At 37.1% G+C, this 24,178-nt stretch overlaps 1 protein-coding gene across 6 annotated transcripts in view; it reads right to left on the reverse strand.

The window, feature by feature from the left end:
- Positions 1-245: 245 nt before the first annotated feature.
- Positions 246-24,178, reverse strand: part of GPBP1 (GC-rich promoter binding protein 1) — a 35,152-nt gene continuing 11,219 nt past the window's right edge. For all 6 annotated transcript variants that reach the window (XM_018920653.3, XM_018920652.3, XM_018920651.3 and 3 more), the window contains 10 exons: positions 18,663-18,781; positions 14,583-14,706; positions 13,888-14,111; positions 13,202-13,268; positions 10,947-11,131; positions 9,858-9,998; positions 9,467-9,631; positions 5,633-5,817; positions 2,192-2,294; positions 246-1,156 (listed from right to left, as the gene is read on the reverse strand). In XM_018920653.3, the coding sequence (XP_018776198.2) occupies positions 998-1,156; positions 2,192-2,294; positions 5,633-5,817; positions 9,467-9,631; positions 9,858-9,998; positions 10,947-11,131; positions 13,202-13,268; positions 13,888-14,111; positions 14,583-14,706; positions 18,663-18,725 (1,416 nt within the window). In that variant the 5' untranslated portion in view covers positions 18,726-18,781 and the 3' untranslated portion in view covers positions 246-997. The remainder of the gene's footprint in view (positions 1,157-2,191; positions 2,295-5,632; positions 5,818-9,466; positions 9,632-9,857; positions 9,999-10,946; positions 11,132-13,201; positions 13,269-13,887; positions 14,112-14,582; positions 14,707-18,662; positions 18,782-24,178) is intronic.

Raw genomic sequence — 24,178 nt, forward strand, 5'->3', positions numbered from 1 at the left:
AATAAAACTATAAATAATACAATATTGGTTTTTAAATGTGAGATCACAGTCTTACACTGAGTAAGGAAAAGAGGTGGTTATTGCACACATATACTTCTGCTGCTATAAAAGATCTGCTGATGAAAGTATCTTTACATTGCGCTGAAATGCACAATTGCATTGCTGCCAAAGTACATGTAATATAAATGCAAACAAACTTAGCTGTTTTAAACATAATACCCGTGATGCCATGCACTGAGACAATACTCTGTAAATCAGTTTATTTCCCATGTAGTGGACAAATCCAGTCAGTGTAATGATTTTTCCACAATCAAACTCCTTATTCTCTCACAAGTCACTGTGAGAATAAGGGTCTTGCTATACCCCTTAAAGCTTTCAATTTAAAAGTTAATTCTAGGAATTTGGAATTGTAACATCAGGGTCTTTTGTCATTAATAACAACGACAACACAACAAATGGCTAAAGAGCAGTTATTTGTAGAACAGTTCAACAACTCAGTTAGGGAAAAGAGTTTTAGTGCACTTTGCTCATTTTAGCCAACATGCCACGTTACCCTTTTTGCATACAAAGTGGACTCATTGATTTCCACTGTAAGAAAAAAATGACTTGGCAAGCAAAACACTGTGTCAAGCCACTCTTTTTCTCCTTAGACATTTTAAGACAGAAGCTTTGCAAGACATTACACAATTCTTTGCTTTTATTATTAAGTGAGAAAGTCTGATTTGGAACATTGTCACATTGCTAGTCAGAAATGCTTCAGTGATGGAAGTCAACACTGGGTCAACACAAGGCCTCATTCTAGAACATTCATTTACAGAGAGCTTATAATGATTTTCAACACACCCAACAAAACATTCCTTGATTCCTTCAGAGGAAAGTCCAATTATTCTTCCTGTAGTGGGCATGTTACTACATAAATGACAATTTTTGTTTTTGGACAAAACATCCCCAAATCTTCACAAGAACAAATGGACTTCTACAGGTGTTACAGAAGTCTTCACACATCATCATCATCTGATGTATCACTGCTGCTTGTCTCAGATTCCTCATTCTCCAGAGCAGGTTTGAAAGAGCTGTTTTTCCAGGGGCTAAATTTAAAATTACAGATGAGGCCATTTTTCAAAATGCCGTTTTTCCGAAGGCCATTTTTTTGTAACTGAAATGTGAAAACATGACATATTTAGAGAAAGAAAATGCCAAACACAACAATCTGTTGCAATTCAATACTCTTTGCATCATCACCTCTGGACTACGCTGGATCCACAGCTTTTCAAATGTACACAGAAAGGGTAACTCCCCTGCAAGCCTTCACCTCTGGCCAGCCACCTGTACCCCAGAGTCTCCACCCATTTCCCCACACATCTTGCCCCAGAGATCCTTTCTCCCAAATGGTCTCTCCCTGCAATCCAGTCCCCTTTCCCACAGTGCTGCAAACATCTGTGCTAAGAAGGACAAGGGGCAATAGGGAAGCGGCCCAGAAAAGATGCTGCAGAGAGGAATAGGTATCTCAGCAACTGGAAAGTCAAAGACACTGAAGAAAGGAAACAGCTGATTCTGCAAAAAAGAAAGGAATTATTGCATTTTCAATATCATGCAGAATGAGTGCACTAACACAAGCACTTGAAAGTTTAATATTCCAATATTAAATTATTAGTATTTTCAATAATATTGGAATTATCAAATGTTCAGATTTAGTACCACACTCTATTCTTGTTTCTGACTCTTTCTCACTGACCCCACCAGGTATACTCAACACTCCTAATAAAAAAAAAAAAAATCTAGATTACCTTTTCATACTTTGTTACTAGTAAATCAAATGTCTCTCAATTCCCAAAAAAGAAAATGCAGTCTCAGAGTAGCATGGAAACTGCACAAAAACCTTGAAAGAAGACTCTCTTTCCTTAGGCTAAGCTAAGGAGCTTGAAAGCCTGTGCACTCCTACCACCAACAATATTTAAACTACCCAAAAGCAGACCCTACCCTTCCCCTGATGCTTTGTGAATAGGCCTGAGCTGCAGTCAGCATTGGTACTCGATTTTTTTGAAGCAACTATACTCCCAAAAGCACAGTACTGAAATGGTACTGCAACAGCAGCATCCCTAATGATCAAAATTACTGCAGATCCTCCTCAAAGGAAGGCATCTAGGGTAACCAACTACAAGTTTATAATGGAAAATTAACTTAGTCTTACCTGTTCACTAATGACTTGAAACTCCCTCATCTCATCCTCAGTTAGTGGAGCACACGTTTCATCATTTTCACTGTCTTCCCGCCAGCCCATTTCCTTTAACAACCTTTAAATTAAGAAGGACAACATTAGGAATTTCCTACACACACTCAAACATTTCAAGCTCTGCCTACATACATGTCTGAAGACGTGTAAAAAATGCATTGATTAATCAGCCACTATTTTTTTTAAACAAACTCTTATGTAAGTGTGATTCAAAGTCTTGTAAAAGGTATGTAAAGCACAGAACCTGAGTTCTCAGGTCTCTTAAAGGCAACCCTATTCTACCACCATATATGTGGTAAAAACTATACCTTCATTCTAAAGCAAGAGATCTGTGTCAGAACAGTAAGAATGTATTTTCTTAACATAACTTAAAACTGTCAGTGAAACAGCAATGTATTAACTCCCCTGAGAACAATATGAAGAGACAAAGACACACTGAAGGACTGCAGGTTTTCCTGAATAACAAAGCAGAGCAAAGCATAAGGAATACTGGTGGTGTTCCTCGACGGAAAACAGGTCAGGATGCAATGGCATCATATGATTTCTTTTTTATACCACATGCTAATGTCAAGAGCTTTGTCAGGCTTCTTTACAATTGAGTCTTGGCCAAAAGCACATACTGGTTTTTCAGCTCAAACAGCTAGGAGTGGATTTTGGGTAAATAAGGGGAAGAAAGGAGGAAAAAAAACTCCTCTCATAACTAAGCTTGAGATATACAAAGAATGTGATAATCAGCATGTTTTGGCTAGTTCCTAAAGAAGGATGGCAGTATCTGAGCAGGAAGAAAGTGGTTTTTTATTTGGAGATGGTATGAAAACAGGTTATCTGAGGGTGACAATACCATGACACTTAACAATGAAGTTATTACGTTTGCTTGCTGCCAAGTTTTTTTCCAAAAGGATTAGCACCTTCTTCAGGTAAATCAGGTATCTTTTGACCTTAATCATTAAAACTGACTAAAGCTATTTCACAAAAAACAAAGAGGCTTCTAAAATGTATGCCAGAGCTGACACTTAGGAGCTAAAAAACAGTGAATATATTAAAATAGTAAGACAAACTCACAGCTGACACCATATACCAGGCGCTTCATTTAGGCAGGTATCAGCAAAAAAAGTCCAGCAACCTAATCCTCCCCACAAAGAACTCTATATCCCAATAGAGTGGATGTGCACTGGGCAAATTTGCAGGGAACTAAAGACACCAACGACCATTTTTAGAACTGTAACAAAAGCCTGGAATTGTAGAAGGAGAAAAGCACTACTCTGCTTAAAAAAAAGTCAGTAGGACAGTAACAGAAAATGAAATTGTATACTCTGCTGCATTTTGACCAAATTGGAAAGCAAAAAAGGCAGAAACAATCAAATCATCAGGATGCAGTACAAATACACACCAGTCATCCCAAACTCTAAGAGAACATTTTGTACAGAAAAACACAATGCTAAATGCAGCAAAATGATAGTTGAGCTTCAGTTTTACTGCAAGCAAGCTCAGACATAAGCATTGCATTCAGTGAAGTAAACAGTTACAGAGCTTCTGTTAATGTAAGTAAAATTTAGGGTAGTAGCTAACTAACTTTAAAGCAACATTCTGTAATGTTAGCAGCACCACTGTCCCTTTAAACTGACACCATTCTAGAATGGTTAGAAGTATGAACTACATAAAAAAATCACTTTGGATTAGCCAACTTGATACCAACAGGATTGCTGCATGTTGGAAACTTCCCCAGCAGGAAGGAAGCCCTTTTGTACCAAATGTGCCAATACTTTTACTACGTATGCAAAAGTAACCTGGGAGCCAAGATGGTGACCCATAGTGTAATTTACCACAAAAAGGTTAATCATAACATCTGTCCACATGTGTGCTGAGCTCACAGCCAAAGCGCTGTGGCAGTATGGACACACAGCCTCTCTGGGATGCCACAAGAGAAAGACATTTGCCCAGAAATCCTAAAATCCTAACAAGGCTATTTAAAGTAACTTGAATTGAAAAACTAAGAGTTAGATCTGACTCCCATCTGCCAGTCAAAAAATCATGAGCCTCTAGTGGCCACAGATTCCACAGACTCCCAGAATATCCTGAGTTGGAAGGGACCCACAAGGAATGTGGCATCCAACTCCTGGTCCTGAACAGAACAACCCCAAGAATCATACCCTGTGACTGAGAATACTGCCCAAACACTCCTTGAACTGTCAGGCTTGGTGTTGTGATCACACTCCTGGGAATCCTGTTCCAGTGCCCAACTATCCTCTGGATGAAGAACATTCTCTCTTTCTGAAAGTCACAGATTTTCTCCCTACAATGGCAAGCACCATTTTCCGTTTTTGGTATTCCAAATTAATATCTGGCAAATTGAAGTTCCCCATTAGGACAACAGCAGTTGATTTAAAGGTGTTCCTTAACTCCTTAAAGGACAGTCAGTGTCACCATCCTGGGTGAGTGGCCTACAGCAGACTCCGACAATGACATCCGCTTTTTTTGTTTGCTCCTTAATCATTATCCAGAGACCCTTATCCATGCCACCACCAGCCACAAGCTCCATATATTCCAGCACATCCATTAGATACAACACCACTCCCCCACCTCTCCTGCTGTCTGTGCCTCCTGAGCAGCCTGCCACCATCCACAACACTCCAGTGACAGAATTCATCCCACCTGGTGTCACTTATGGCCATGATGTTGCCACCAATGGTGGGAAAAAAGGAACATAGCAGGGTGCTTTGTACTCTTGTTACTTAAGAGGAGTAAGAGGAAATGAAAGTTTCTTCTACAGGCACTACAAAATGAAGAGTTGTCTAGTCCAATGCATAGACTCTATCACCAAAACAAACAAAAAAAAAAAATCTGCCTAAACCATAAGAATCTGACAGAAGATTGGGTCATGATTATCCAAGCAGCATCATTCTCATATGCTACTGCAGTTGGATTACTGGGAAAATAGAATTGTTTCAATCCTTCCAGTGGACTGTCTTGTAATATCACTAATAGTGTCAACAGGTCAGCTACAAAAATAATTAACTACTTTAATAATGATGAAAAGGTCACTGAAGTTTTATATAAAATGCAACATTTAAAATAATTTTAATACAAACAGCAATTACATGTATTGTTTCTCCCAGACACCCAGACCAAAATCAGAGGGATAAAGTCACTATGTAGTTTGCTATATTCTTTATTAAGAAATAAACTTTATTTAAAAATTGGATGTAAATCAATACACAGGTCTAAGAAACAAAGTACATCTAATATTAAATTAGTACATGTCTAAAATATAAATTTTACATTACTCAAGACATTTTATGTTTTCTCAGTTTTCAGATTCTGACTTCTGAACAAGTAAGAATTTACGACAATGCTCAGTTACCATGAAAGAACTCTCTTTATGTTTTATACAGTACATACCTATGCTCTGCCTCAAGTGAGCTTGAAAGAACATTTGCCTGAGGGAAAGCTGAAGACTGAATGATCTGCTGAGGCGTAATTGAAGCATTGCCATTCTCCTGCGGAATCTCATTTTCAAAGTTTCGGTTTATATCTCTCTCACGATGAGGACTGTTGCTGTTATGCAAGCTGAAGGACTCATCATCCTAAATACAAAAATAATTTAACATTACAAAGTGTAAGAGTGAATTCCATCCACAAGTAAATATCCACAAGTGCTGCAATTCAGTAGTTTGGTTTAGTTTAAATGGAGAGATTCTGTACTTCATGGGTAATTCTGTTCTGGCGTTTGCAATACCTGCATGGTACAGAATTCTTAAGATATGCTACTGATTAATGCAGAAAGCAACTCACACGCTTTGCCCCAGATTTTTTTTCTGCAAAGTGTCACACGTATCTTAAAATTTAAATGTTCTTTATACTTACAGAAATAACAGTCTGTTGAATTTTTACTGTTCCTAATTAAATATCAGAGCTGTATCCGACAGAAGAAGTCTGAAATATATGAGTTCTCAAGTTTACTTAGCTAAGGGACAGGTCACAACACCCATATCTCAAATAGCAAATTCTCTGCCACGAATTCAGACAGACTGCGTACTGCTCTTTAAATTCAGACAAGCTCACTTACATACATGTACTCAACCCCAGCTTCTCAGGCTGCTGTGAACAGCAACTGTAAATTACTAGACATTAAATACAAATCAGGAAGAAAATTTATTCACAAAGCCGACTGTTTGGGTTCACTCAAAGATTAAAAGGTCTTTAGTCTATAAACATGAGGTATTTCTGTCTACTCTATTCATTCAGCAACTTGTAATTCATATTTATGAATGACACAAATAGCCTCAGAAGTCTTACCAACTGTAAAAACAAAGAAAAGTACAATCATTATCTAGTTAACACCTTCTCAATAACAAAATCCCCAAACTAGGCATTTAACAGTGTTACCCATAGCAGGAGAAAATAATGCACTTTTCTGCACCTGTAAGAAATCATACTTCAGAGCACAGGATCAACACCACCATCGCTTCCCTCCCACTAACATGTTGTCTGCTTTCAGAAATATTAGAACACTCAGCAAGATACTGTTAAGAACACATATCCCAGCAAACATACATTCAGCTGTTACATTATATGCCTGAAGAACATGTCACATAATAACAAGAAAAATTTATACATTTACTAAGCAGTTCTAATATATAGAGGGCAAAACAGCTTCTTCCAAGTGTGATTCAGCTGCAGAGTACAATTTGCCTCATTATTTCATAATTCTGAATCTCTAGATGGTTCCTAAGATCTTTCTAATCTTAAATCAAAATCTTTGTGTATCTCCTGAACACATGAACAAAGCTATCCCCAATATCCATCTCAGAGCACTCAGTCACAGAATACCCAATGAAAAGACGTAGGCTTTTCTTAGCTCACACATACAGGTAAGTTACATAGTCCCATTACAGCAAATTGCATTTTGCCTGAAAAAGGATCAGGGTCAGTAAAGTCAGCCTCACTTTTATGAGCAATGTAAACTGGAACTGTTTTCTTTTTAATATCTCAGAAGCCTAATATTGCTTCCTCAAAATTACTTGTTTATCTGGCTGATTTCTAATTTATGGGATTTTTTGTTTTAATAAGACATTTTAAACCACTCATTTACAGCAAACAGGCTTGTAACCACCTCATTCTGAATAATAAAATACTTATCTTCACTTGGACTATGATAACTTCTATGATAACTTGGTGGCTGGTAGCATTTGACACAAATACTCTCTAGTATCAATCAAACTGCATAAATCAATTAAGACTGAAAGAAACCTGACACATTTTATACACAGCCATTATAGACCTTCAAGTTCTCAATTACTTAGAACCAGTGGTTTACGTATATATTGAGCTATTGCTCCTATGATGAGACTAAGAATAGAGAACTTCTGTCTACCTAAACACTAATTAGAAAGGAAATTATTTGAGAAGCAGAACAAACTTTTTTGTTTTGTAGGATAACTAGCAGCCAGGGTATGAAACACTGCCCTCCACAAGTCTGTTAGGACTAGGTGGGATTCACACAATAGTACAGAGGGAGGTGGCGGTTCACTGAGCTACTTTCCATCATTTACCAGCAGCCCTGGATTATCAGGGAGGTCCCAGGCAAGTGGAGGTTGGAAAATGTGACACTCACTTGCAAAAAGTATTGGAAGGAGATTCCAGGGAACTATGGGTATGTCAGACTCGCCATGGTACCAAGGAAGGTCATGGGGCAGATCACTGTGAGTAACATCACACAACACACGCAGGACAACCAGGGGATCAGGCCCAGCCAGCACAGGTTTGGGAAAGACAGGTCCTGCTTGGCCAACCTCATCTCCTTCTATGACCAGGCGACTGCTTAGTGGATGAAGAGATTGTGCATATTTTCTGCTTGAACATCAATACAGCCTTTCTTTGACACAGTATCCCAGAGAATTCTGCAGAAGCTGGCAGCCCGTGTCTTGGACAGGGACACTCTTCACTGGGTAAAAACTGCCGAGATGGTTGAGCCCAGAGAGTGGTGGTGAGTGGAGCTATTTTCAGCTGGTGGCCAGTCATGAGTGGGGCTCCCCAGGGCTCAGTAGTGACCACTTTAACCATGATTTGACAAGTGCACCTCAGTCAGTTTATAGGTAACACCACAGTGGGTGGGCATTCTGATCTGCTGGAGGACAGGAAGGCTCTGCAGGGGGATCTAGACAGGCTGGATCAACAGGCCAAGGAAAATTGAGTGAGGTTCAACAGGCCAAGTGCCAGGTCCTGTCCTTGGGTCACAACAGCCCCAGGCAGCGCCACAGGCTGGGGCAGAGTGGCTGGAAAGGAGCTGGGGGTGCTGGTGACAGCAGCTGAACATGAGCCAGGGTGTGCCCAGGTGGCCAAGAAGGCCAATGGCATCCTGGCCTGGATCAGCCATGGTGTGGCCAGCAGGGCCAGGGCAGGGATTGTCCCCCTGCACTGGGCACTGGTGAGGGCACACCTCGAGTGCTGTGTCCAGCTCTGGGCCCTCCCTGCAAGAAAGGCACTGAGGAGCTGGAGAGAGTCCAGAGAAGGGCAGTGGAGCTGGGGCAGGGTCTGGAGCACCAGTCCTGTGAGAAGCAGCTGAGGGAGCTAGGCGTGTTTATCCTGGAGAAACAGAGGTACAGGAAGATTTTATCACTCTCTACCACTGCCTGAAAGGAGGCTGTGCCCAGGTGGGGGTCGGCCAACACAGTGACAGGACACAAGAAATGGCCTCAAGTTGGGTCAGGGGAGATTCAGGTTAGACACCAGTAAGACTTTCTTCACAGGAAGACTCTCTAGCACAGGAAGGGTAGTCAAGCACTAGAATGGGCTGTCCAGGGAAGTGGCTAAGTCACCAACTCTGGAGGTATTTAAAAGCCATTTAGATATGACACTTGAAGACACAGTTTACTTGCAGTCTTGACAGTGCTGTTAATGGTTGGACTCAATCTCAAAGGTCTTTTCCAACATAAGTTCATGTATAATTAGGTTCGTTAGCCTAATTTATCCTTTTTATTGTTGCTAAAAAGACACAAGTACTTATGTCATGAACATGCACTAATAGGCACTGCAGAAAGACAAAAAGAAACTACAAAGCAGCACTGGAGGAAGAGTAGTACTTGGAACAATGTTTTTAAATTCATCGCAAGTTAATTCCTTTCCTTCATTTAGGGATCCAAGACCATTACTTAATAGCTATTTACAGCAAAATAAGTAGTATATAGTTTGTCTGAAACCTACTGGATCTGCAGTAAATATGAACAAACTTACCTTCTCTTGCCCATCCTGATTCTCATTTTCAAGTTCCTCTTTCACTCTATCTCTTTTCAAGGCTTTCAAAAATTCACTCTTCTTATCAGTCCGCATTCTTGTCAATTTTGTTAAACGAAGCTGACCAGATTTGTCAACAGGAGATGAAGAATTTGACCGAATACACTAGTGAAGGAAGTCAGAAAAAGAATGTTAGAAGTGTGCTCATTCAGCACAGGACTGAACCTACAAAGGAAACTGCAGTACCTTGAGGCCAATGATGTGCATTCCACCTTTTCCAAACATTAAGTTCCAAAAAAACATATTTCATACAATTCTGTATAAAATTTACTGCCCATCCTCACTTAGCAAACTAAATGTTTTAAAAATTTAACTATAACTACTACTTTACCTCTTTCACTGAATTTTGTGTTACAGCAAATGCCTTGACAGCTGATTTGAAAGGACTGAAACTGCCAACACCATATGCAGATTCATGAGGAAATGTATTCCCAAGTTTATTTTCTTTTGCTTGGCTTTTCCACTGTGTGGGCTAGACAGAAGAATAAACAGAGATATAAAGAGTCATTAACTACAAAAGGATTCTTTTCAAGAAGCTTCAGAAAAATGATTAAGCAAAAGGAAATCATAACTGCAACCTTAATGTAGTGCAAACATCTGTTTTCTTGTGGAAAAGAGGCTGTTTATGAGCAATTCATCTGTTCATAAATACTGTTCACGCTGTTTATATAAAAACTAAAATTTCAAAACAATTAAGATCCTCATATTTGTGGTATCAAAAATGAAATATGGGACTTCAACAGCTGAAAGTATTATTTTAGATTCAAAATGCTACAGAGTTAAGAACTAATCCATCATATGCTCTCAAGACCACAGAAAAATTCCTGAAACAAAAAAAGTAGAGATGAAGCCAGTGAGAATAGTTCAGTTGGTTAGAGCCTGCCAGGGTCATGGGTTTGAAGTCCATATGGACCATTCACTTAAGAGCTGTGCTCGATGATGCTTGTGGGTCCCTTCCAGCTCAGAATATTCTGTGATTATGCATATGGAAAATTGCATTTGGAAAGAGACCAGAATGATACTACTAGGTTATAATGTTATCTCAGTCTATAAATTAGATAAATTCTGAAGGTATTATTATGCTGACTATACCTCTCTACAATGTACCTAATTTTGTTCTGTTGAAATCATATATACAAAATATTTGCTATTCTACAAGTTAAAACCACGATTTTTAATCTCACTTGTACTGCTGCACTTCTCAAAAGTAGTAGATGAGAAGCAAGAGAAACCAAATTATACTTTAGAAAGAAAAATGCAAAAAAGTTGTCTCTATTCATTTTTGGGTATGTTGCATTTTGCAAGTGTTGAATATATGATAACCTAGGAACAGTATTCTCAGGGATTAAATAAACACATTGAGAAGTACAGCATGATTTTTCTAGGCATGTTTTTTATAATACTGGTATCCAATACTTACCTTTGCAGGTGGAGTGACAGGTTTGGGGACTAAGCCTTTATAAACACTTGTGCCAGATCCATTCCTTACTGGCTGTGAGTGAAGACTTCCCACTACTGGGAATCCAGATATCCGCAGTTCTTTTGTACTGCCTTTTTTAATGACCAGCATTCTCTGAGATCTAGATATAGGATTTAAAGGGTACTCTGGAAGAAAAAAAGAAGTGTATGTATACAGATATATGTGTGTGTGTGTGCCCGTGTACACAATCTCACTAGTTTTCAGTTCATAAGGTACTGGACAACCATATGATCCAGAGCAAACAGGCATAAATCAGGAACTTAAATTAGTATTAGTTCCACAAATAACATACTGTGCAAACCTGGAAAAAACACAGGTTCTGTTCCATTTTCTACAGTCATAACTTTAAAAATATTTCACTTGGCAATGCAGGAATTGCACTTCTTGAAAGAAAATATATTCTTCAAAGAAACTTTCTACACACTTCAAGAGACTGCTGCATAGCAATTCTACAATCAAAATAGTGTTAGTTGTTGATAGCTACTCAAACTTCAAAGAGGTTCATGGCTTTCATATTCCCCTTAAGGTTTCCTAAAGAATAATTAGTTATATATTTATTAACAGGTTTGTTTAGAGCTCTGCACTGAGGTCTATAAAATGAGACAAGATGCGCACTACGCATTAGACCATGGCAATGACGAGTTTCTCCACCTCCATGCTTCGGATGGACATAACAGGACAAAATTTCCATGTTCATTGGAGAGCAAATTAGGAGACATACACTCAGCCGTCAAACTAGAGAAACTGCCACTTAGCAGTATTAAGGAACGTCCACTAAAACAGTTCTAAAATTTCCAAAAAGTAAAAAAATATATTTTTTGTACATGCATTCCAACATTAAGAGCCTTTTCAAGGACTATCCCCTCTCCCTGCAAGCAATTCTACTTCACATAGTCTGTTAAAAGAGCCTCTGTTAAAAAAAAAAAAAAAAAAAAAAAAAAAAAAAACACCTACCTTAAAAGAATATGTAACTTTTGCTTTGTTTAGCAGGTAGGTGCTATAAAATAGTTACCATAACTGTAAGCTTCATTCTCATTAAACCTCCTGACAAGATTTTTCATAATATTTACAGGCTCCCATCACATATGCACAAAGTAAAATGGAATCTAAGAGAAGCCTACATTTTTAACAGATATTAGAAGGGATTGTAATACTCCTCTATCCTGAATATCTTTTCCTTCTAAAGGGAATAATAACAGCCTTAATTTTAGTTTTTTAATTACAAAACAAGACTCTTTTGTTGAAATATAGATTATCACATGAAAGCTGCTAGCAACAAAAAACTAGAAAGCTGTCCAATTATTTATGATGCTGCAAAGGTTTACAGCAATTAGACATTTCTATTGAGGGGTTGGCCTATATCTATTTTTACTTTAGAATGCAAAAAATACTTGTTAAGTATGAGAAAAAGAAACAGCAAATTAAAATACCTTTAAAATCTCAATATTAGCAGCAGTTTAAATAGACAAGTAAAAGTTTTTATGTTTAATTAATTCTTTTTAAATAAAGAGAAATATTCTTATTTTGAGAACATTTGCTTTAAAACCCCTGTCATCTAAAGCTACCACCTTCTTAGGGGTAAACAATTGATTACATAAAGCCCATTAGAATTGTAAAGTATTAGCCAAACATAATCAGGTGTGGATGAGAAAACAATCCTGCTTGCGGGTCTGTTCAACGCTCATGCTCAGGATTGCATTTGTCATACAAATAATACATAAACACAACCAATAGTATAAGACATTTGCTTCCAGAAAGAGACCTTAAATCTCTCCAAGCAAACCTACTCTTCCAGCTCTCCCAGGTTTCTCTCTAAATTCTTCCAACACATTTTACAAAGTCTTCAGCTAGCAATCAATACCACTAATTTAGGTGACCAACCTTCGTTGCACTTCCTCTTGAAAATAAAGGTGAAGATGTCTTGACATCTTTACAAAAAAAGATGTCACGATGTCATACCTGTTCTGGGAAAGAGTATTAGCTGTTGCGGCATCTACAGACCAGCTGACTGATACACATATGGAAGTGTTATCCTTTAACAAAAAGATACCAACACTGTAATAATACTGAAGTCTTCCTAATCTATACCTTTATAATTCTACTGTTAATTTGTAACACTAGAGGCTAATGTTTCAAATAAAACAACTTCAGATCTCTGCTACATTTTTGCATGTAAAATCATCAGAAATACTCACCCCACACACCTGCAGCTAGAGACTTATTCTGGTTTGGTTCCCTCTCATATTCAGGGTTTAAAGATGGCTGAAAGAAATTTTGTCATTATTAAAAAAGTAACCCTTGAATTGTGGGATGAATGAACTAAAGAATCACAATAACACCGGCCACATGACCTCTGCTGACAGACTAAACACCTCCCCCACAAACCAAATAGGACAATGCTCACTTCTCTTCTCCAATAAAATATCTCAGCCAGCAGCCAATGCCATTACATGACAGTAGCAGAGAAAAAAAAAAAAAACAGCAGTGTATGTTTCTTCAAAGAGTAAGATCACCCTTCCCCTTACATTGTAAATGTAGGTTAAGGGACAAGAGCTCAGAAGGCCACAGGCATGAAAACTACTATTTCAGATTCCAATAAGGTAACTGGATAGAATTTAATACATACACATACCACAGCAGATGGGAATCCAACTGTAGTTTCACTTAAATACACAAGTAACAATAATAAACATAAAGTGAAAAATCTGGATATAAAATAAGAAACAAGTTATTGGACGAACTACTAACACTCCCTTACCTACAGAAAATCCCTTACATGATGATCTGAAATTGGAGAAATCTCATGAAGTGACTTGTAATGGACAAAATGGTACTTGCAGACAAAATGAAACCTTTTTAATTGTAATTACAATTTACTTACAAAATCCTCAGCTTCAAACTGGTTGGGTACTTCTTTGTCTTCCTTTTTGCGGGTTTCATTATCAAGTACACTGTTTTCATGCAGTCCCTGGCCTTTTCCACAATGGAAAGTGCTGCTACGAGTACGGGAACCTAAACCATGGTACCCTCCACGTTGGTTTATATTTTCTGGACCATTTTTGCCTTGTGAACGCCAACCATTCCTCTCTTTTCGGCCATAATGCCCTTGGATGTTTAAATTTAAAAAACTTAATTACAAACCATTTAAAAATAATATTTTACTCTGCAGAATTGTTAAAAAAGTTAAATTACAAGCTCTATACACTGGGATACAGTTGCATAGAAAACAAGTTTTCATTCGCATAAGCAGCAGAGAAGGATCTCACAAAACAGTGCCAAAGAGAAAATAGCCAGGCAATGCTACAAGTCAACCTCTTTTTCTGGCTACTCATTTCAATGATTTTGGCTAGAGTATTAACACCCTTATTCTACTGAAGAGAGAAATACACCTGGAATCTCATTACTTTAACCAATCCTTGGTGCTCACATCCTCTCCCAGATGTGTCTTCCCATTACCACTCTTTCACCACAGAAACAGAACTTAGCACACGTGAGCTGTCATCATCAGACTTCCTTTCTAGATAGTGCTACAAAAGAAATGACACAAACATATTCACAATGTCCCATAAAATATACCTCCATCTTGCCTTCCAGTGTTAGGATCAAACCCTTCCGAAGAATTGTGTCTTCTGCGATTTGCTTCATACCGATCCTCTGTCCAGGAAAAATTTTCAGAATGTTTCTCAAAATTCAGTGATGACTGCAAAGGAGCATAAGTGATAGACCTGAGATCTGATTACTAACAACTTAATCATCAGAACTGTAACATGCACATTGTTGATGGTATATATAATTCATTATTACAAGAACTTTAAATGACAGACAATGCAGCAGTCCTCACATGCAGAGCTGTGTCACCATCTCTCAGGCTAACAAAGTGGAAGCTGCATCTTCTGCTCCAGGACACTGAAACAGTCCTTCAGTCACATGCCTATGACACAAGGTAGGAAGTGTCTACTTTGTTTTGGCAGCAAAACAGAGCACAAGAGGCATGTGTTGCAGCAGAAAAAAAAAAATTTAAGAGATAAGAAAGGACAGAATATCACAATTTGGAAGGCCAAGAAGTCTGGGATCTTAATCTGGATTTTCAGAGACGACATACAGGCATTCCATAAAAAGCAAGGAATCCCTTCCACCCCAGGCAGCTATACCTAAACAAAGCCTAATTCATTAATCCTGTCATTACAACTTGAAAAGGAAAATACAAGTGGTTATGAAATACTAGTAAAATCTAGAATCAGAAGTGTCCAGATTCACAAAGATACTTCAAATTTTCAGTTTATAAGCACACATTAGAGAAATTTTAAGGAAATAAATCTTTAATACATCAGTAGGAAGTAGTTAACTAAAATCTTATCTTGAGAATAGCACCAAGAAATCAAACTACATCCTGTCTAGAATTCATACCTAAACAGAATAAACCAAAAAAATGTCTTTCCTTACACAACCCATGTCTTCCTTATAACTTCTTTCTGGCTGTACCTATAAAAACACTTCCCTCTTCCCACCTAACCCACAGAGGAAATCACACACACAAAAAAAGATACCCAAAGCTCTATGGAAAATGCCCCTGTGAAGCTCAAGGTACTGTTCAATATTCACTGCTTAAAATTCAAACTCAAATAAGTGTATATTTAAAAATCAAAGCAGGTATTTTTAGATTGTCAATTTTTAGAAGTCAAATGTACAGAGACTATCCTCTCAATCTGAGACCTGGAACATGAATTACTTGACAAACTCTCCTTGGAAAGAGCAAAACCAGAAGTCTACAAAAAATTGTTACAATAAAAGTACTTCAACATTACCAAATTAATATAAATATTTAAGTGAAAGAAAATCCTTAAACAGGTTTTGACTGAGCTGCCAAAAATTTCAGAACGCACTAGATCTGCCAATCTTAGGTAAAATTTTAGAAGATACTTCATGTGTTCATTTATGTACAACAACCTCTTAATATTGCTTTTGGAATTTAAGTTTCTTTTTATGTATTAACTTCAAAACAATCAACATTTTTACAAAATATACCTGACAGCATTTTATATATTCTGTTTGAGTTGTACATGCTATAAAGAAATCTGATGCTTCTAAACAGTGTGCAAAGATCATGCAGTTTGCATTTTCCCCACACGATGGAGATACCTGCCTACGAAGCCTCTCAAAGCAGAGATGACAGTAAGCTTTGTAATCAAAAGGAAATTTATTGGCAACTTCTGTAAAGAGAAATTATCTGACACAGTTCAGCCAATCAGGAAAAAGGAATAGAAATGGCATAGATTTTAAGAAATACAGGAAGTCTAACTGCTTAACAAGAAGTAAAAGAGAACTTGTGAAATTGACTTTATCCATCTGCAATGTTCCCATACCCGTTTCACAGCACTACTTTCTTAAAAGTTCTGTCCATGTCCCAAAATGGTTTCACTATTCACAACACCTTCCCATTCCACCTGCCCATCTGTAATACTGCACTGACACAAACACATTAGCTCCAGACCTGAACAAAACCCACTGAGCGACAGATACACACCTATTTAGGTGGATTTTGCTGTGTAGTTGACAGAGAGATGAGAAAAGCTTGCTGTTAAATGGAAATCTGCAGCAATAGATGAGATGGCTTTCAATCTAGCTACAATCCGTATGTCACATTAAAAAGCTCATTCACAACCAGAGTTTCCTGGTAGCAGGTTTCTATAATGCCAGCCTTTAGCTATGTAAGGAAAAACATCTCAGCTACAAAGGGCTCAAGGGGAAAATCAGGGTCATATAGATGCAATCCCTGAAAGTGATTACACTTCAGGAATATAAAAATTGACCAAGCAGAGCTCAGTTTCTACTTCTCAGATGTTTAAAGTGTCTAAATGGTGTTGATACCAGAGCCTCACCCCAGCTCCATTCTGCACGAAACATGAGACACCTTTGCCTTCCTCACCCCTTCCTCTTCATCTCCATCCCTCTTACCTGCTTTTCTCTTCTGCTTTTTTGATACACAGCAGAAAATAAGTCTATTTTAGGAAATAGAGGGGACAGGGAGCCACAACACTTGTGACCTGCCTTGTGGAGGAATCACAAGTCTTATTCTGTAAACTAAGAACTACAAACATTGACTTTTCAAGTGCTTAAAATCCAAATGGGCTGTGTATCACAGAACGCTCATCACTGAGGGAGCAGGTAATACAGGGAAATAAGGTGCGTTCCGACTATGACTCGCAAATGTTACAACAGGGTAATACATACAACATGGAGTTTTGGAAAGAGAAGGAAATCTAACTAAACTCCATGAGGCTTATAATCATGGAAGAGAACAGGAAAAATACACTTGTAACAAAATTTCACACAATTCAGAAATGAGTAGACAAATACAACCCATACCTCATATATATATTCTAGTGGTGCTAGAACACTTCTGGAACTTTGTTTTATCCTGCTACATTGCCACATAAAGCATGCAGCTAAAGCTCTTGCAGCAGACTTCCTAAATATGTAGTGAAGATTATTTGCAATTGTGACACCATATCAATTAAGCTCCTAATACTCTTCCAATTTAAAACATATTACTTTGAAAAAATCAGATCAAAAGAGTTGAATGCATGAAAAAATCATAGAGAATGAAAACAAAGAGACTGGTTCTTAATTTGGATTTTTAGACACTTTATATCCTGGAACAGATAGGATTTAGGTTCCCAGAAACAGGCTATACTAAACAAAGAATCTAGCTAGGTCAGGGTAGAGGAGACATAAACAGAGTGATTTAAATAAGGACATTCAATGACCTGACTAAAAAAATGCGTTTATGTAGACATACAGAATCAAAGCATTAGGAACACAAGGAACATTGCCATCTATCTGTGCATTTAACAATACCACAAGCCTATTGCCCTAAGTTTCTCAAGGCTAAGCATTGTCCATGGAGAGGAAAGACTGCACAAAGTTTATATATTAGAAAAAAGCAAATGGTGGCAGATATAAATATTGAATTCAAACTATTAAAATGAAGATAGGTCTACAAATAGGGGAGCATGTAACAGTAGTTTTAATATACACTGCTGACTCTGCTTCTGCATTTCACAAATTAAGGAAGAGTAGAAAAAACATTTCTGAAATAGATATACTCAAGACTTCCAGGAATATTTACTAATTCTAACAATTAAGAGATCACTATTTCCCATTTCTAAGCTGTCCCATTACATAAAGCAACAGTAGTTTAAAAGAAACAACGAGAGTGAAGATGTCTAACAGTATGAAAGTACCATATTCCCTTCAGAATGGCTTCTGAAATGCAGAGCCATTTCAGAAAGTCTAAAAAAAGCATAGTTTTAATCACTTGGATGACAGAATAACTGCGTCCTTTAAAATTTACAGGACACAATTAAAAATCAGAAGCAAGAACATCAAGTACATGCTCTGTCTTGGTACTTCTAGCATGGAACACAGTAATTAATTTTAAAACACCTGAAGAAGGCAATCTTAAACCAACCACAGCCAAGGACAGATATGTGGTTCTCTCCGTGAACTAAGCTGCTCAAACAAAAAACTCTACTGGAGTCATCTGTCATCACATTATTCATGAAGAGATTGGCATTTTTACTGTGATTGAGATAATGACATTTAGATTTCCCTAATAATGAGAGTGCCTTTTCAAAACAACAATACAAAACATACCTTTGTTGATGATGGTGGAGTAGGAAAATTAAGCCAGGCTGGAGCAAAGTCATGCTGCGCCATTTAGGTCCAGTCTCTCCGAATCAATGAAAAAAGGCTTAGCACCTCATGGCAAGTCCCTGTAATCAGAAGAAAAGAAATTAGTCCTTTCAGATGCTTATGTTACAAGGGGATTACACTTCTTGTCTTTTGGTCAGTATTTCCCTTATCTTCCTCACAGATCTGATTTAGAATCTATCATCATATCATTTACAGCATCAAATCTGTATTTTTATTACTAAAAACAAATAAATAAACAAATAAATCAAATAAACACATAAATATATCACAGGAATTATGAAAATGTGGTTGTAACATTTCTTTCTTTATTTCCTCCTATAAATGGGATGAAGCATCTTGTGTAAGGTCTGTTGAGAACACTATGGTAAAACCCACTTGCTGAAATACATTCTGGTACTATCTAGAAGGGACTTGGCAAGCTATTTTATTAGCTTCCTAGAAGCTGATTTTTTTTAATTAATCCCTAACAGTTAGGCTCAGCAGCCATAGTAAAGTTCCTTATGAAAAACCTACATATCTGGGCTCATCACAAACCTCACAATGTCTCTAGCTTCAATGGAAACAGAGTCTACATGTCAAGAGTGTCAAAATCCAGTAAAATTCTCTAGTTTGAAAATGGGCCAAAGAATGTAATTCTTTACGATTAAAACCCACAAATACTTTTTCAACCCTATACTCCTCCCACAGGTAAGAAAATATTTCTCAATAGGCAAGAGAACGCAAGGTAATGTGAACTATATTTATTACCTGAAGCTGAACTGTAGCAGAGACAGGAAAGAAATGAATTAAACACTTCCTGAATTATCCTAGGGCAACCAAATCATGCTCTGCAGCTAGTCACAGCAAAATGGTCAATGACTCAAAAAATTTTAAGTACGATATACAAGCTATTATAAATCCAGCTAGTAAAAACATAAAAAACACCCACACACGTTCTATAGGGAGGCCCAAAAAAATGTGAATTCCACATCTCTGCACAACAGAGTGCAAATCTGTTATTGAGCACAGATATAATTCACTTTAATCTATGGCTGCTATAATGCATTAGTAAGAGATGTGGAATCTGAACCTGGTAACTCATAATTATGGTTGTTCTCTGGCCTGAATCTGAATATTGCAGGCTACTGCAGATTTCCATCGATAGACAAGACTGCTCCAGCTTCTAAAGGAAGTCTAATAGATCTGTTAGATTTAACTTAGTGTAAAACTGAACTTAGTTGAGCTGCTGTTTGTTTTTAATGACATGAGCTCATATCTAAGTTTTTGGGTACATCCAATACCATAGTTAAACTGTAAGGTAGGACATGCAATTACTAGTTAAATAGAGACAAGGTTAAAAGTATGTCTCACCAAAATAACTAACTTTAAATTACTCTGCTGAAGTCATTCAACTCAGTCCTACAGCAACTTCAACAAAAAATCCAGAGTAATTTTTTAAGTATTTCCAGTTATATCAAACTAGTAAAATATAAATGAACAAAATTCTGGAGTCAATGAACCATCACAGAAATGGCTTCTCTTTCTAAAAGGAACCATGTTCATATTTACTGATATATCCCATTCAGCAATAGTATACAAAAGGGCATATGTTTACAAATGAACCAAGAGATCTTAAATTAAGAAACAACAAATCTGAGCAGATTCCAGCAAGAAAAAAGTTTATTCCCCTTCACTTGGACACAGTTCTCATCTTCAAGCAAAATAATCGTATCGTATCAGGACATATTTCCAGAACTGAAAGACTGACACAACAACAAAGTCTTCAGAGTGAGGCACTTACAGTCTGAACAAACAATAAGTAAGATTAGGTTTACACTAAGTAAGAACATAAAGATTCCACAAAGTATCCCCAAGTCATTGGTGCATCAGCTATTAATTACAGGACAGAAAATCCACTAACAATGTGACTTAATAGATTTATATTACTGTTTTTAGAAAACTACTCAAACTTCCTAACATTATTTATGCAACTTAAACAACAAGAGCTCGTCATTAACTCACTAACATACTTACCTTTTATCCTTTGCACAAAAGACTGGGTGATCACCAAGTATCCAAGGACTGGAAAAGGTATTTTGCAAAAAGACCTTTTCACACAGCTCACTGACACTGGCTGCCTATTTCTCAATGCAAAAATTTTTCTAGAAGCAGATTCAAGTCTTCCTCATGTCCTCAGCTAAAAAAGCTCTGAAAAATTTTTGATACTGCTGCTCTGTCAGATGAGTAAGTCCTTTTTGTAGAAAGAAATAAATTTAAATAGTCCTGGGCCAAAACTAGACAATCCTCAGAGCCAAGTCAGCAACAGAATATATATGTAAGTTTCAATAAACCCATAAAAGACAAAGTTTTAGGGCTAATTCTTCCAAATATTTTTAACAAAAAAACAGCAAGAAAAAAAGCACAGAAGTATTTCTAGAATACTACCTGACCAAACTCAGAGGTTTGCAGTTAAGCATTACCATGAAAAACAACTCCTGTGGATACTCCACATAAAAGTCAAGAAAACATTTTCTTTCACCTAATTGTACATATGCCTGGTCTAGCAATTAGACATGGGAACAAAAAGTTCTTTCATTATTAAACCTTTCTAACTTTGAATAGGCACAAACATCCCAGCCATAATTAAACTGAGAAACAAAGGGCAGGTCAGGAAAAGATATTTTAAAACTGTATTAGAGGACATAGAGGACAGCTTAAAGTTACTGGTTCCATATTTTACCAGGTAACATAACATTCTTAAACATTCTTACAGCTGCTAGGTTTCTGATGTTGCCAATAAGTTTGCCCTATATATAAAAAAAAACTATTATAAGCATGATCTCTGTTCAAATGATCTGACACATATTTGATAGCTCTAGGATACTCTTCATTCTCAGGAAGGCAATTTTGATAAACTGAAAACAGATCACAAAACATAAGAATGGGATGTCAGCAAGACACCTCTACTACCACAGGCAGGATTTACTAAGCTTAAACCCTTTGTGATCAGCTTGGCTGCCAACACTAGTGTGTTTCTTGCTTGTTTTCCAACTTAAGCTGGACCGACAACTAGCAAATTATACTGCAACACATTCTAACACTAAAAAGGTTCTTTCTACCTTCTTTCCCAGCTATTCAGGTTCCGTACCTAAGCTATCCCAAAGAGTCAGAAACGAATCTGCACTCTGTGTCCACTAAAGCATTTGCAATCTTTATTCAGGTTGCATACATACTATCTACTACTTTTAAATTAAACAAAAACAACATTTAAAGTATTTGAATAGAATTAATGTCAATAGCATAAAACTGCTTTTAATACACTGACATGAAACTATACTTCTACTAGCAAGTTTTCTGTTGCGTACACACAACACAAACGCTGTTCAGTAACACTAATAAAGCAGCTGATGCACTCCCAGCATTAACACAGCTCTCAGAAGTAAACTTAGTGAGGTAAACACCACGGAGTCAAACACAATTACAGGGCTTTCAAAACTCTCCTGGTAACAAAAGAGCAGGCCCAAAATTCATCATGAATGTTTAAGCCACTCTTCCCTATTAGCACAGATCTGCCATTCTTCAACCAAACTGTGCCAAAAGCTAACTTGGCTCAGACTCTCAGCTACTGAAGCAGACCTGCACAATTCTAGAAAGGTAAGAAAAAGATACTGATATACTGACACTCTCATACTATTAACACTCAAATACACTTAAAAGCTTTTAGTCAGAATGGTCAAACTATAGTATCATCTCAGCAACAGCCTCTTGTGACCAATTCAAGTAAAGTGTAGTGACCTTAGTGACCTCAGTAACAAAAGTCTTCCATAGCCCATAAATTTAGATAAAAGTAATGTGTTGCTGTGTTGTGGATAATAGAATAGTTTAGTGCAAAGAAAGAAATCCTGTTCTTAAGTTTTACTTTTGAGGAAGGGATCTGAAAGAAGTCTGTAAAGGATTTTGCTTTAAGTAACATGCGGTAATTTGTCATAAATATTACTCAGTAATCTACTCTGAGCCACATTTGCAGCTGAAATAAGAACACTGCACCAAATGCACTAAACCAACACACAGAAAAGGTTGGGCTGGGCTTTTTTCATGATTGAGTCAACTGTCTTTTGATACAGAAACTACTTCTCACCAGTTGCAAACCAGTAGGAAACCCTATTTTCTAAACAAATTTGTGTTATCTGCATAGCATCTGGGAAAAATTGATGTATAGTCTCCGTCTTACAAAAATAAGTAACATCCTATGAAAAGGGAATCAGAAAGCTACTGAATGAATCAGAGTCAAGACTTCTGGGAAAAGGCTAAGAGAAAACACCTAGGGTCAACACCCAAACCTGTGAAAACAACAAAAATTAAGCTAAAACAAGTACCATTGGTTTATCTTGTGCTTACCAAATTAAATTAAGAAATCAAACATTAAAGACTATAATCAATTTTCCTCACACTAATACATTTTTCTTTTCAAATTCACACAGAACAAGTGAAATCACACTTAAGCACAACAACACAGGGATTCAAGATTTTACTTGGTGCAATAACAAACTATTTCAGTGGTCAGGTACATTATCTGTCTAAGTAAAAAGTCTAAGGAAATTATCTGGCTTACTTTGCCTCACAAAATGAAGACATAAGACGTATTTAAAAAGCGGTTATGAACATCTAAAGGAGAAAATTTCAGCAAGACAGGAGATGTGTTAATCCAAAACACCATCAGAAGCACAGGGTATCAATCATAGCAGATTGAAGGTGGACAGACACATGGCCCTGAAAATCCAAAGAACAATATTCTGAAATATCTTTAAGACAAATATATGAACCTGTTGATTTCTATTACACTTCTAAATCAGACCCCAATAATTGTAACTTAAGAGTTTAACATGCTGGATGACTCACTACACAAAAGTAACACTGTAAGAGCTAATCCACTTTTTCCTTATTTTCAGTGCTAACCACACAAGTGTAATGTCTCTCCAGCAAATCTTTTCCCTCTCCCCTGCTATTTGAAATAAATACACAGTTTAAAAAACATTTTAAGCACAAAGAATACCCATTACAACTAAAATGTAAGTAAAATTCTGGTTTTCCTGCAATAATACAAATAGAATTCAACACAATACAAAAGCAGAGAACACCCTCCTATTCATGAACTTTCATAGTAGCCTGCCTTTAGATTGCTTTAGCAAAGTGTTTGATCAAACTTCATCTTAATATTTAAATTTTCACCTTATCTGCAACCATTCACTATTACTGGGACAAGAAAACTTACTAACATTTAAGTTTCATTTGCAAAACTTGTTCATAATACACAGATCAAGGAGATCCAGATAAACAAACTAGCTGAAATAGTGCTATGGAGTACATCTTGGCTTTAACAAACACAATTTCTCACATTTTAATTAAGTTCTGTAACTTCTTGCAGTAAAAATTAATTTAACACTTTTTTTTTCTATTTATTTACCAGAGGAGGGGGG

This window comes from Serinus canaria, chromosome Z (genome assembly GCF_022539315.1).
Source record: "Serinus canaria isolate serCan28SL12 chromosome Z, serCan2020, whole genome shotgun sequence".
Lineage (NCBI taxonomy): Eukaryota > Metazoa > Chordata > Aves > Passeriformes > Fringillidae > Serinus > Serinus canaria.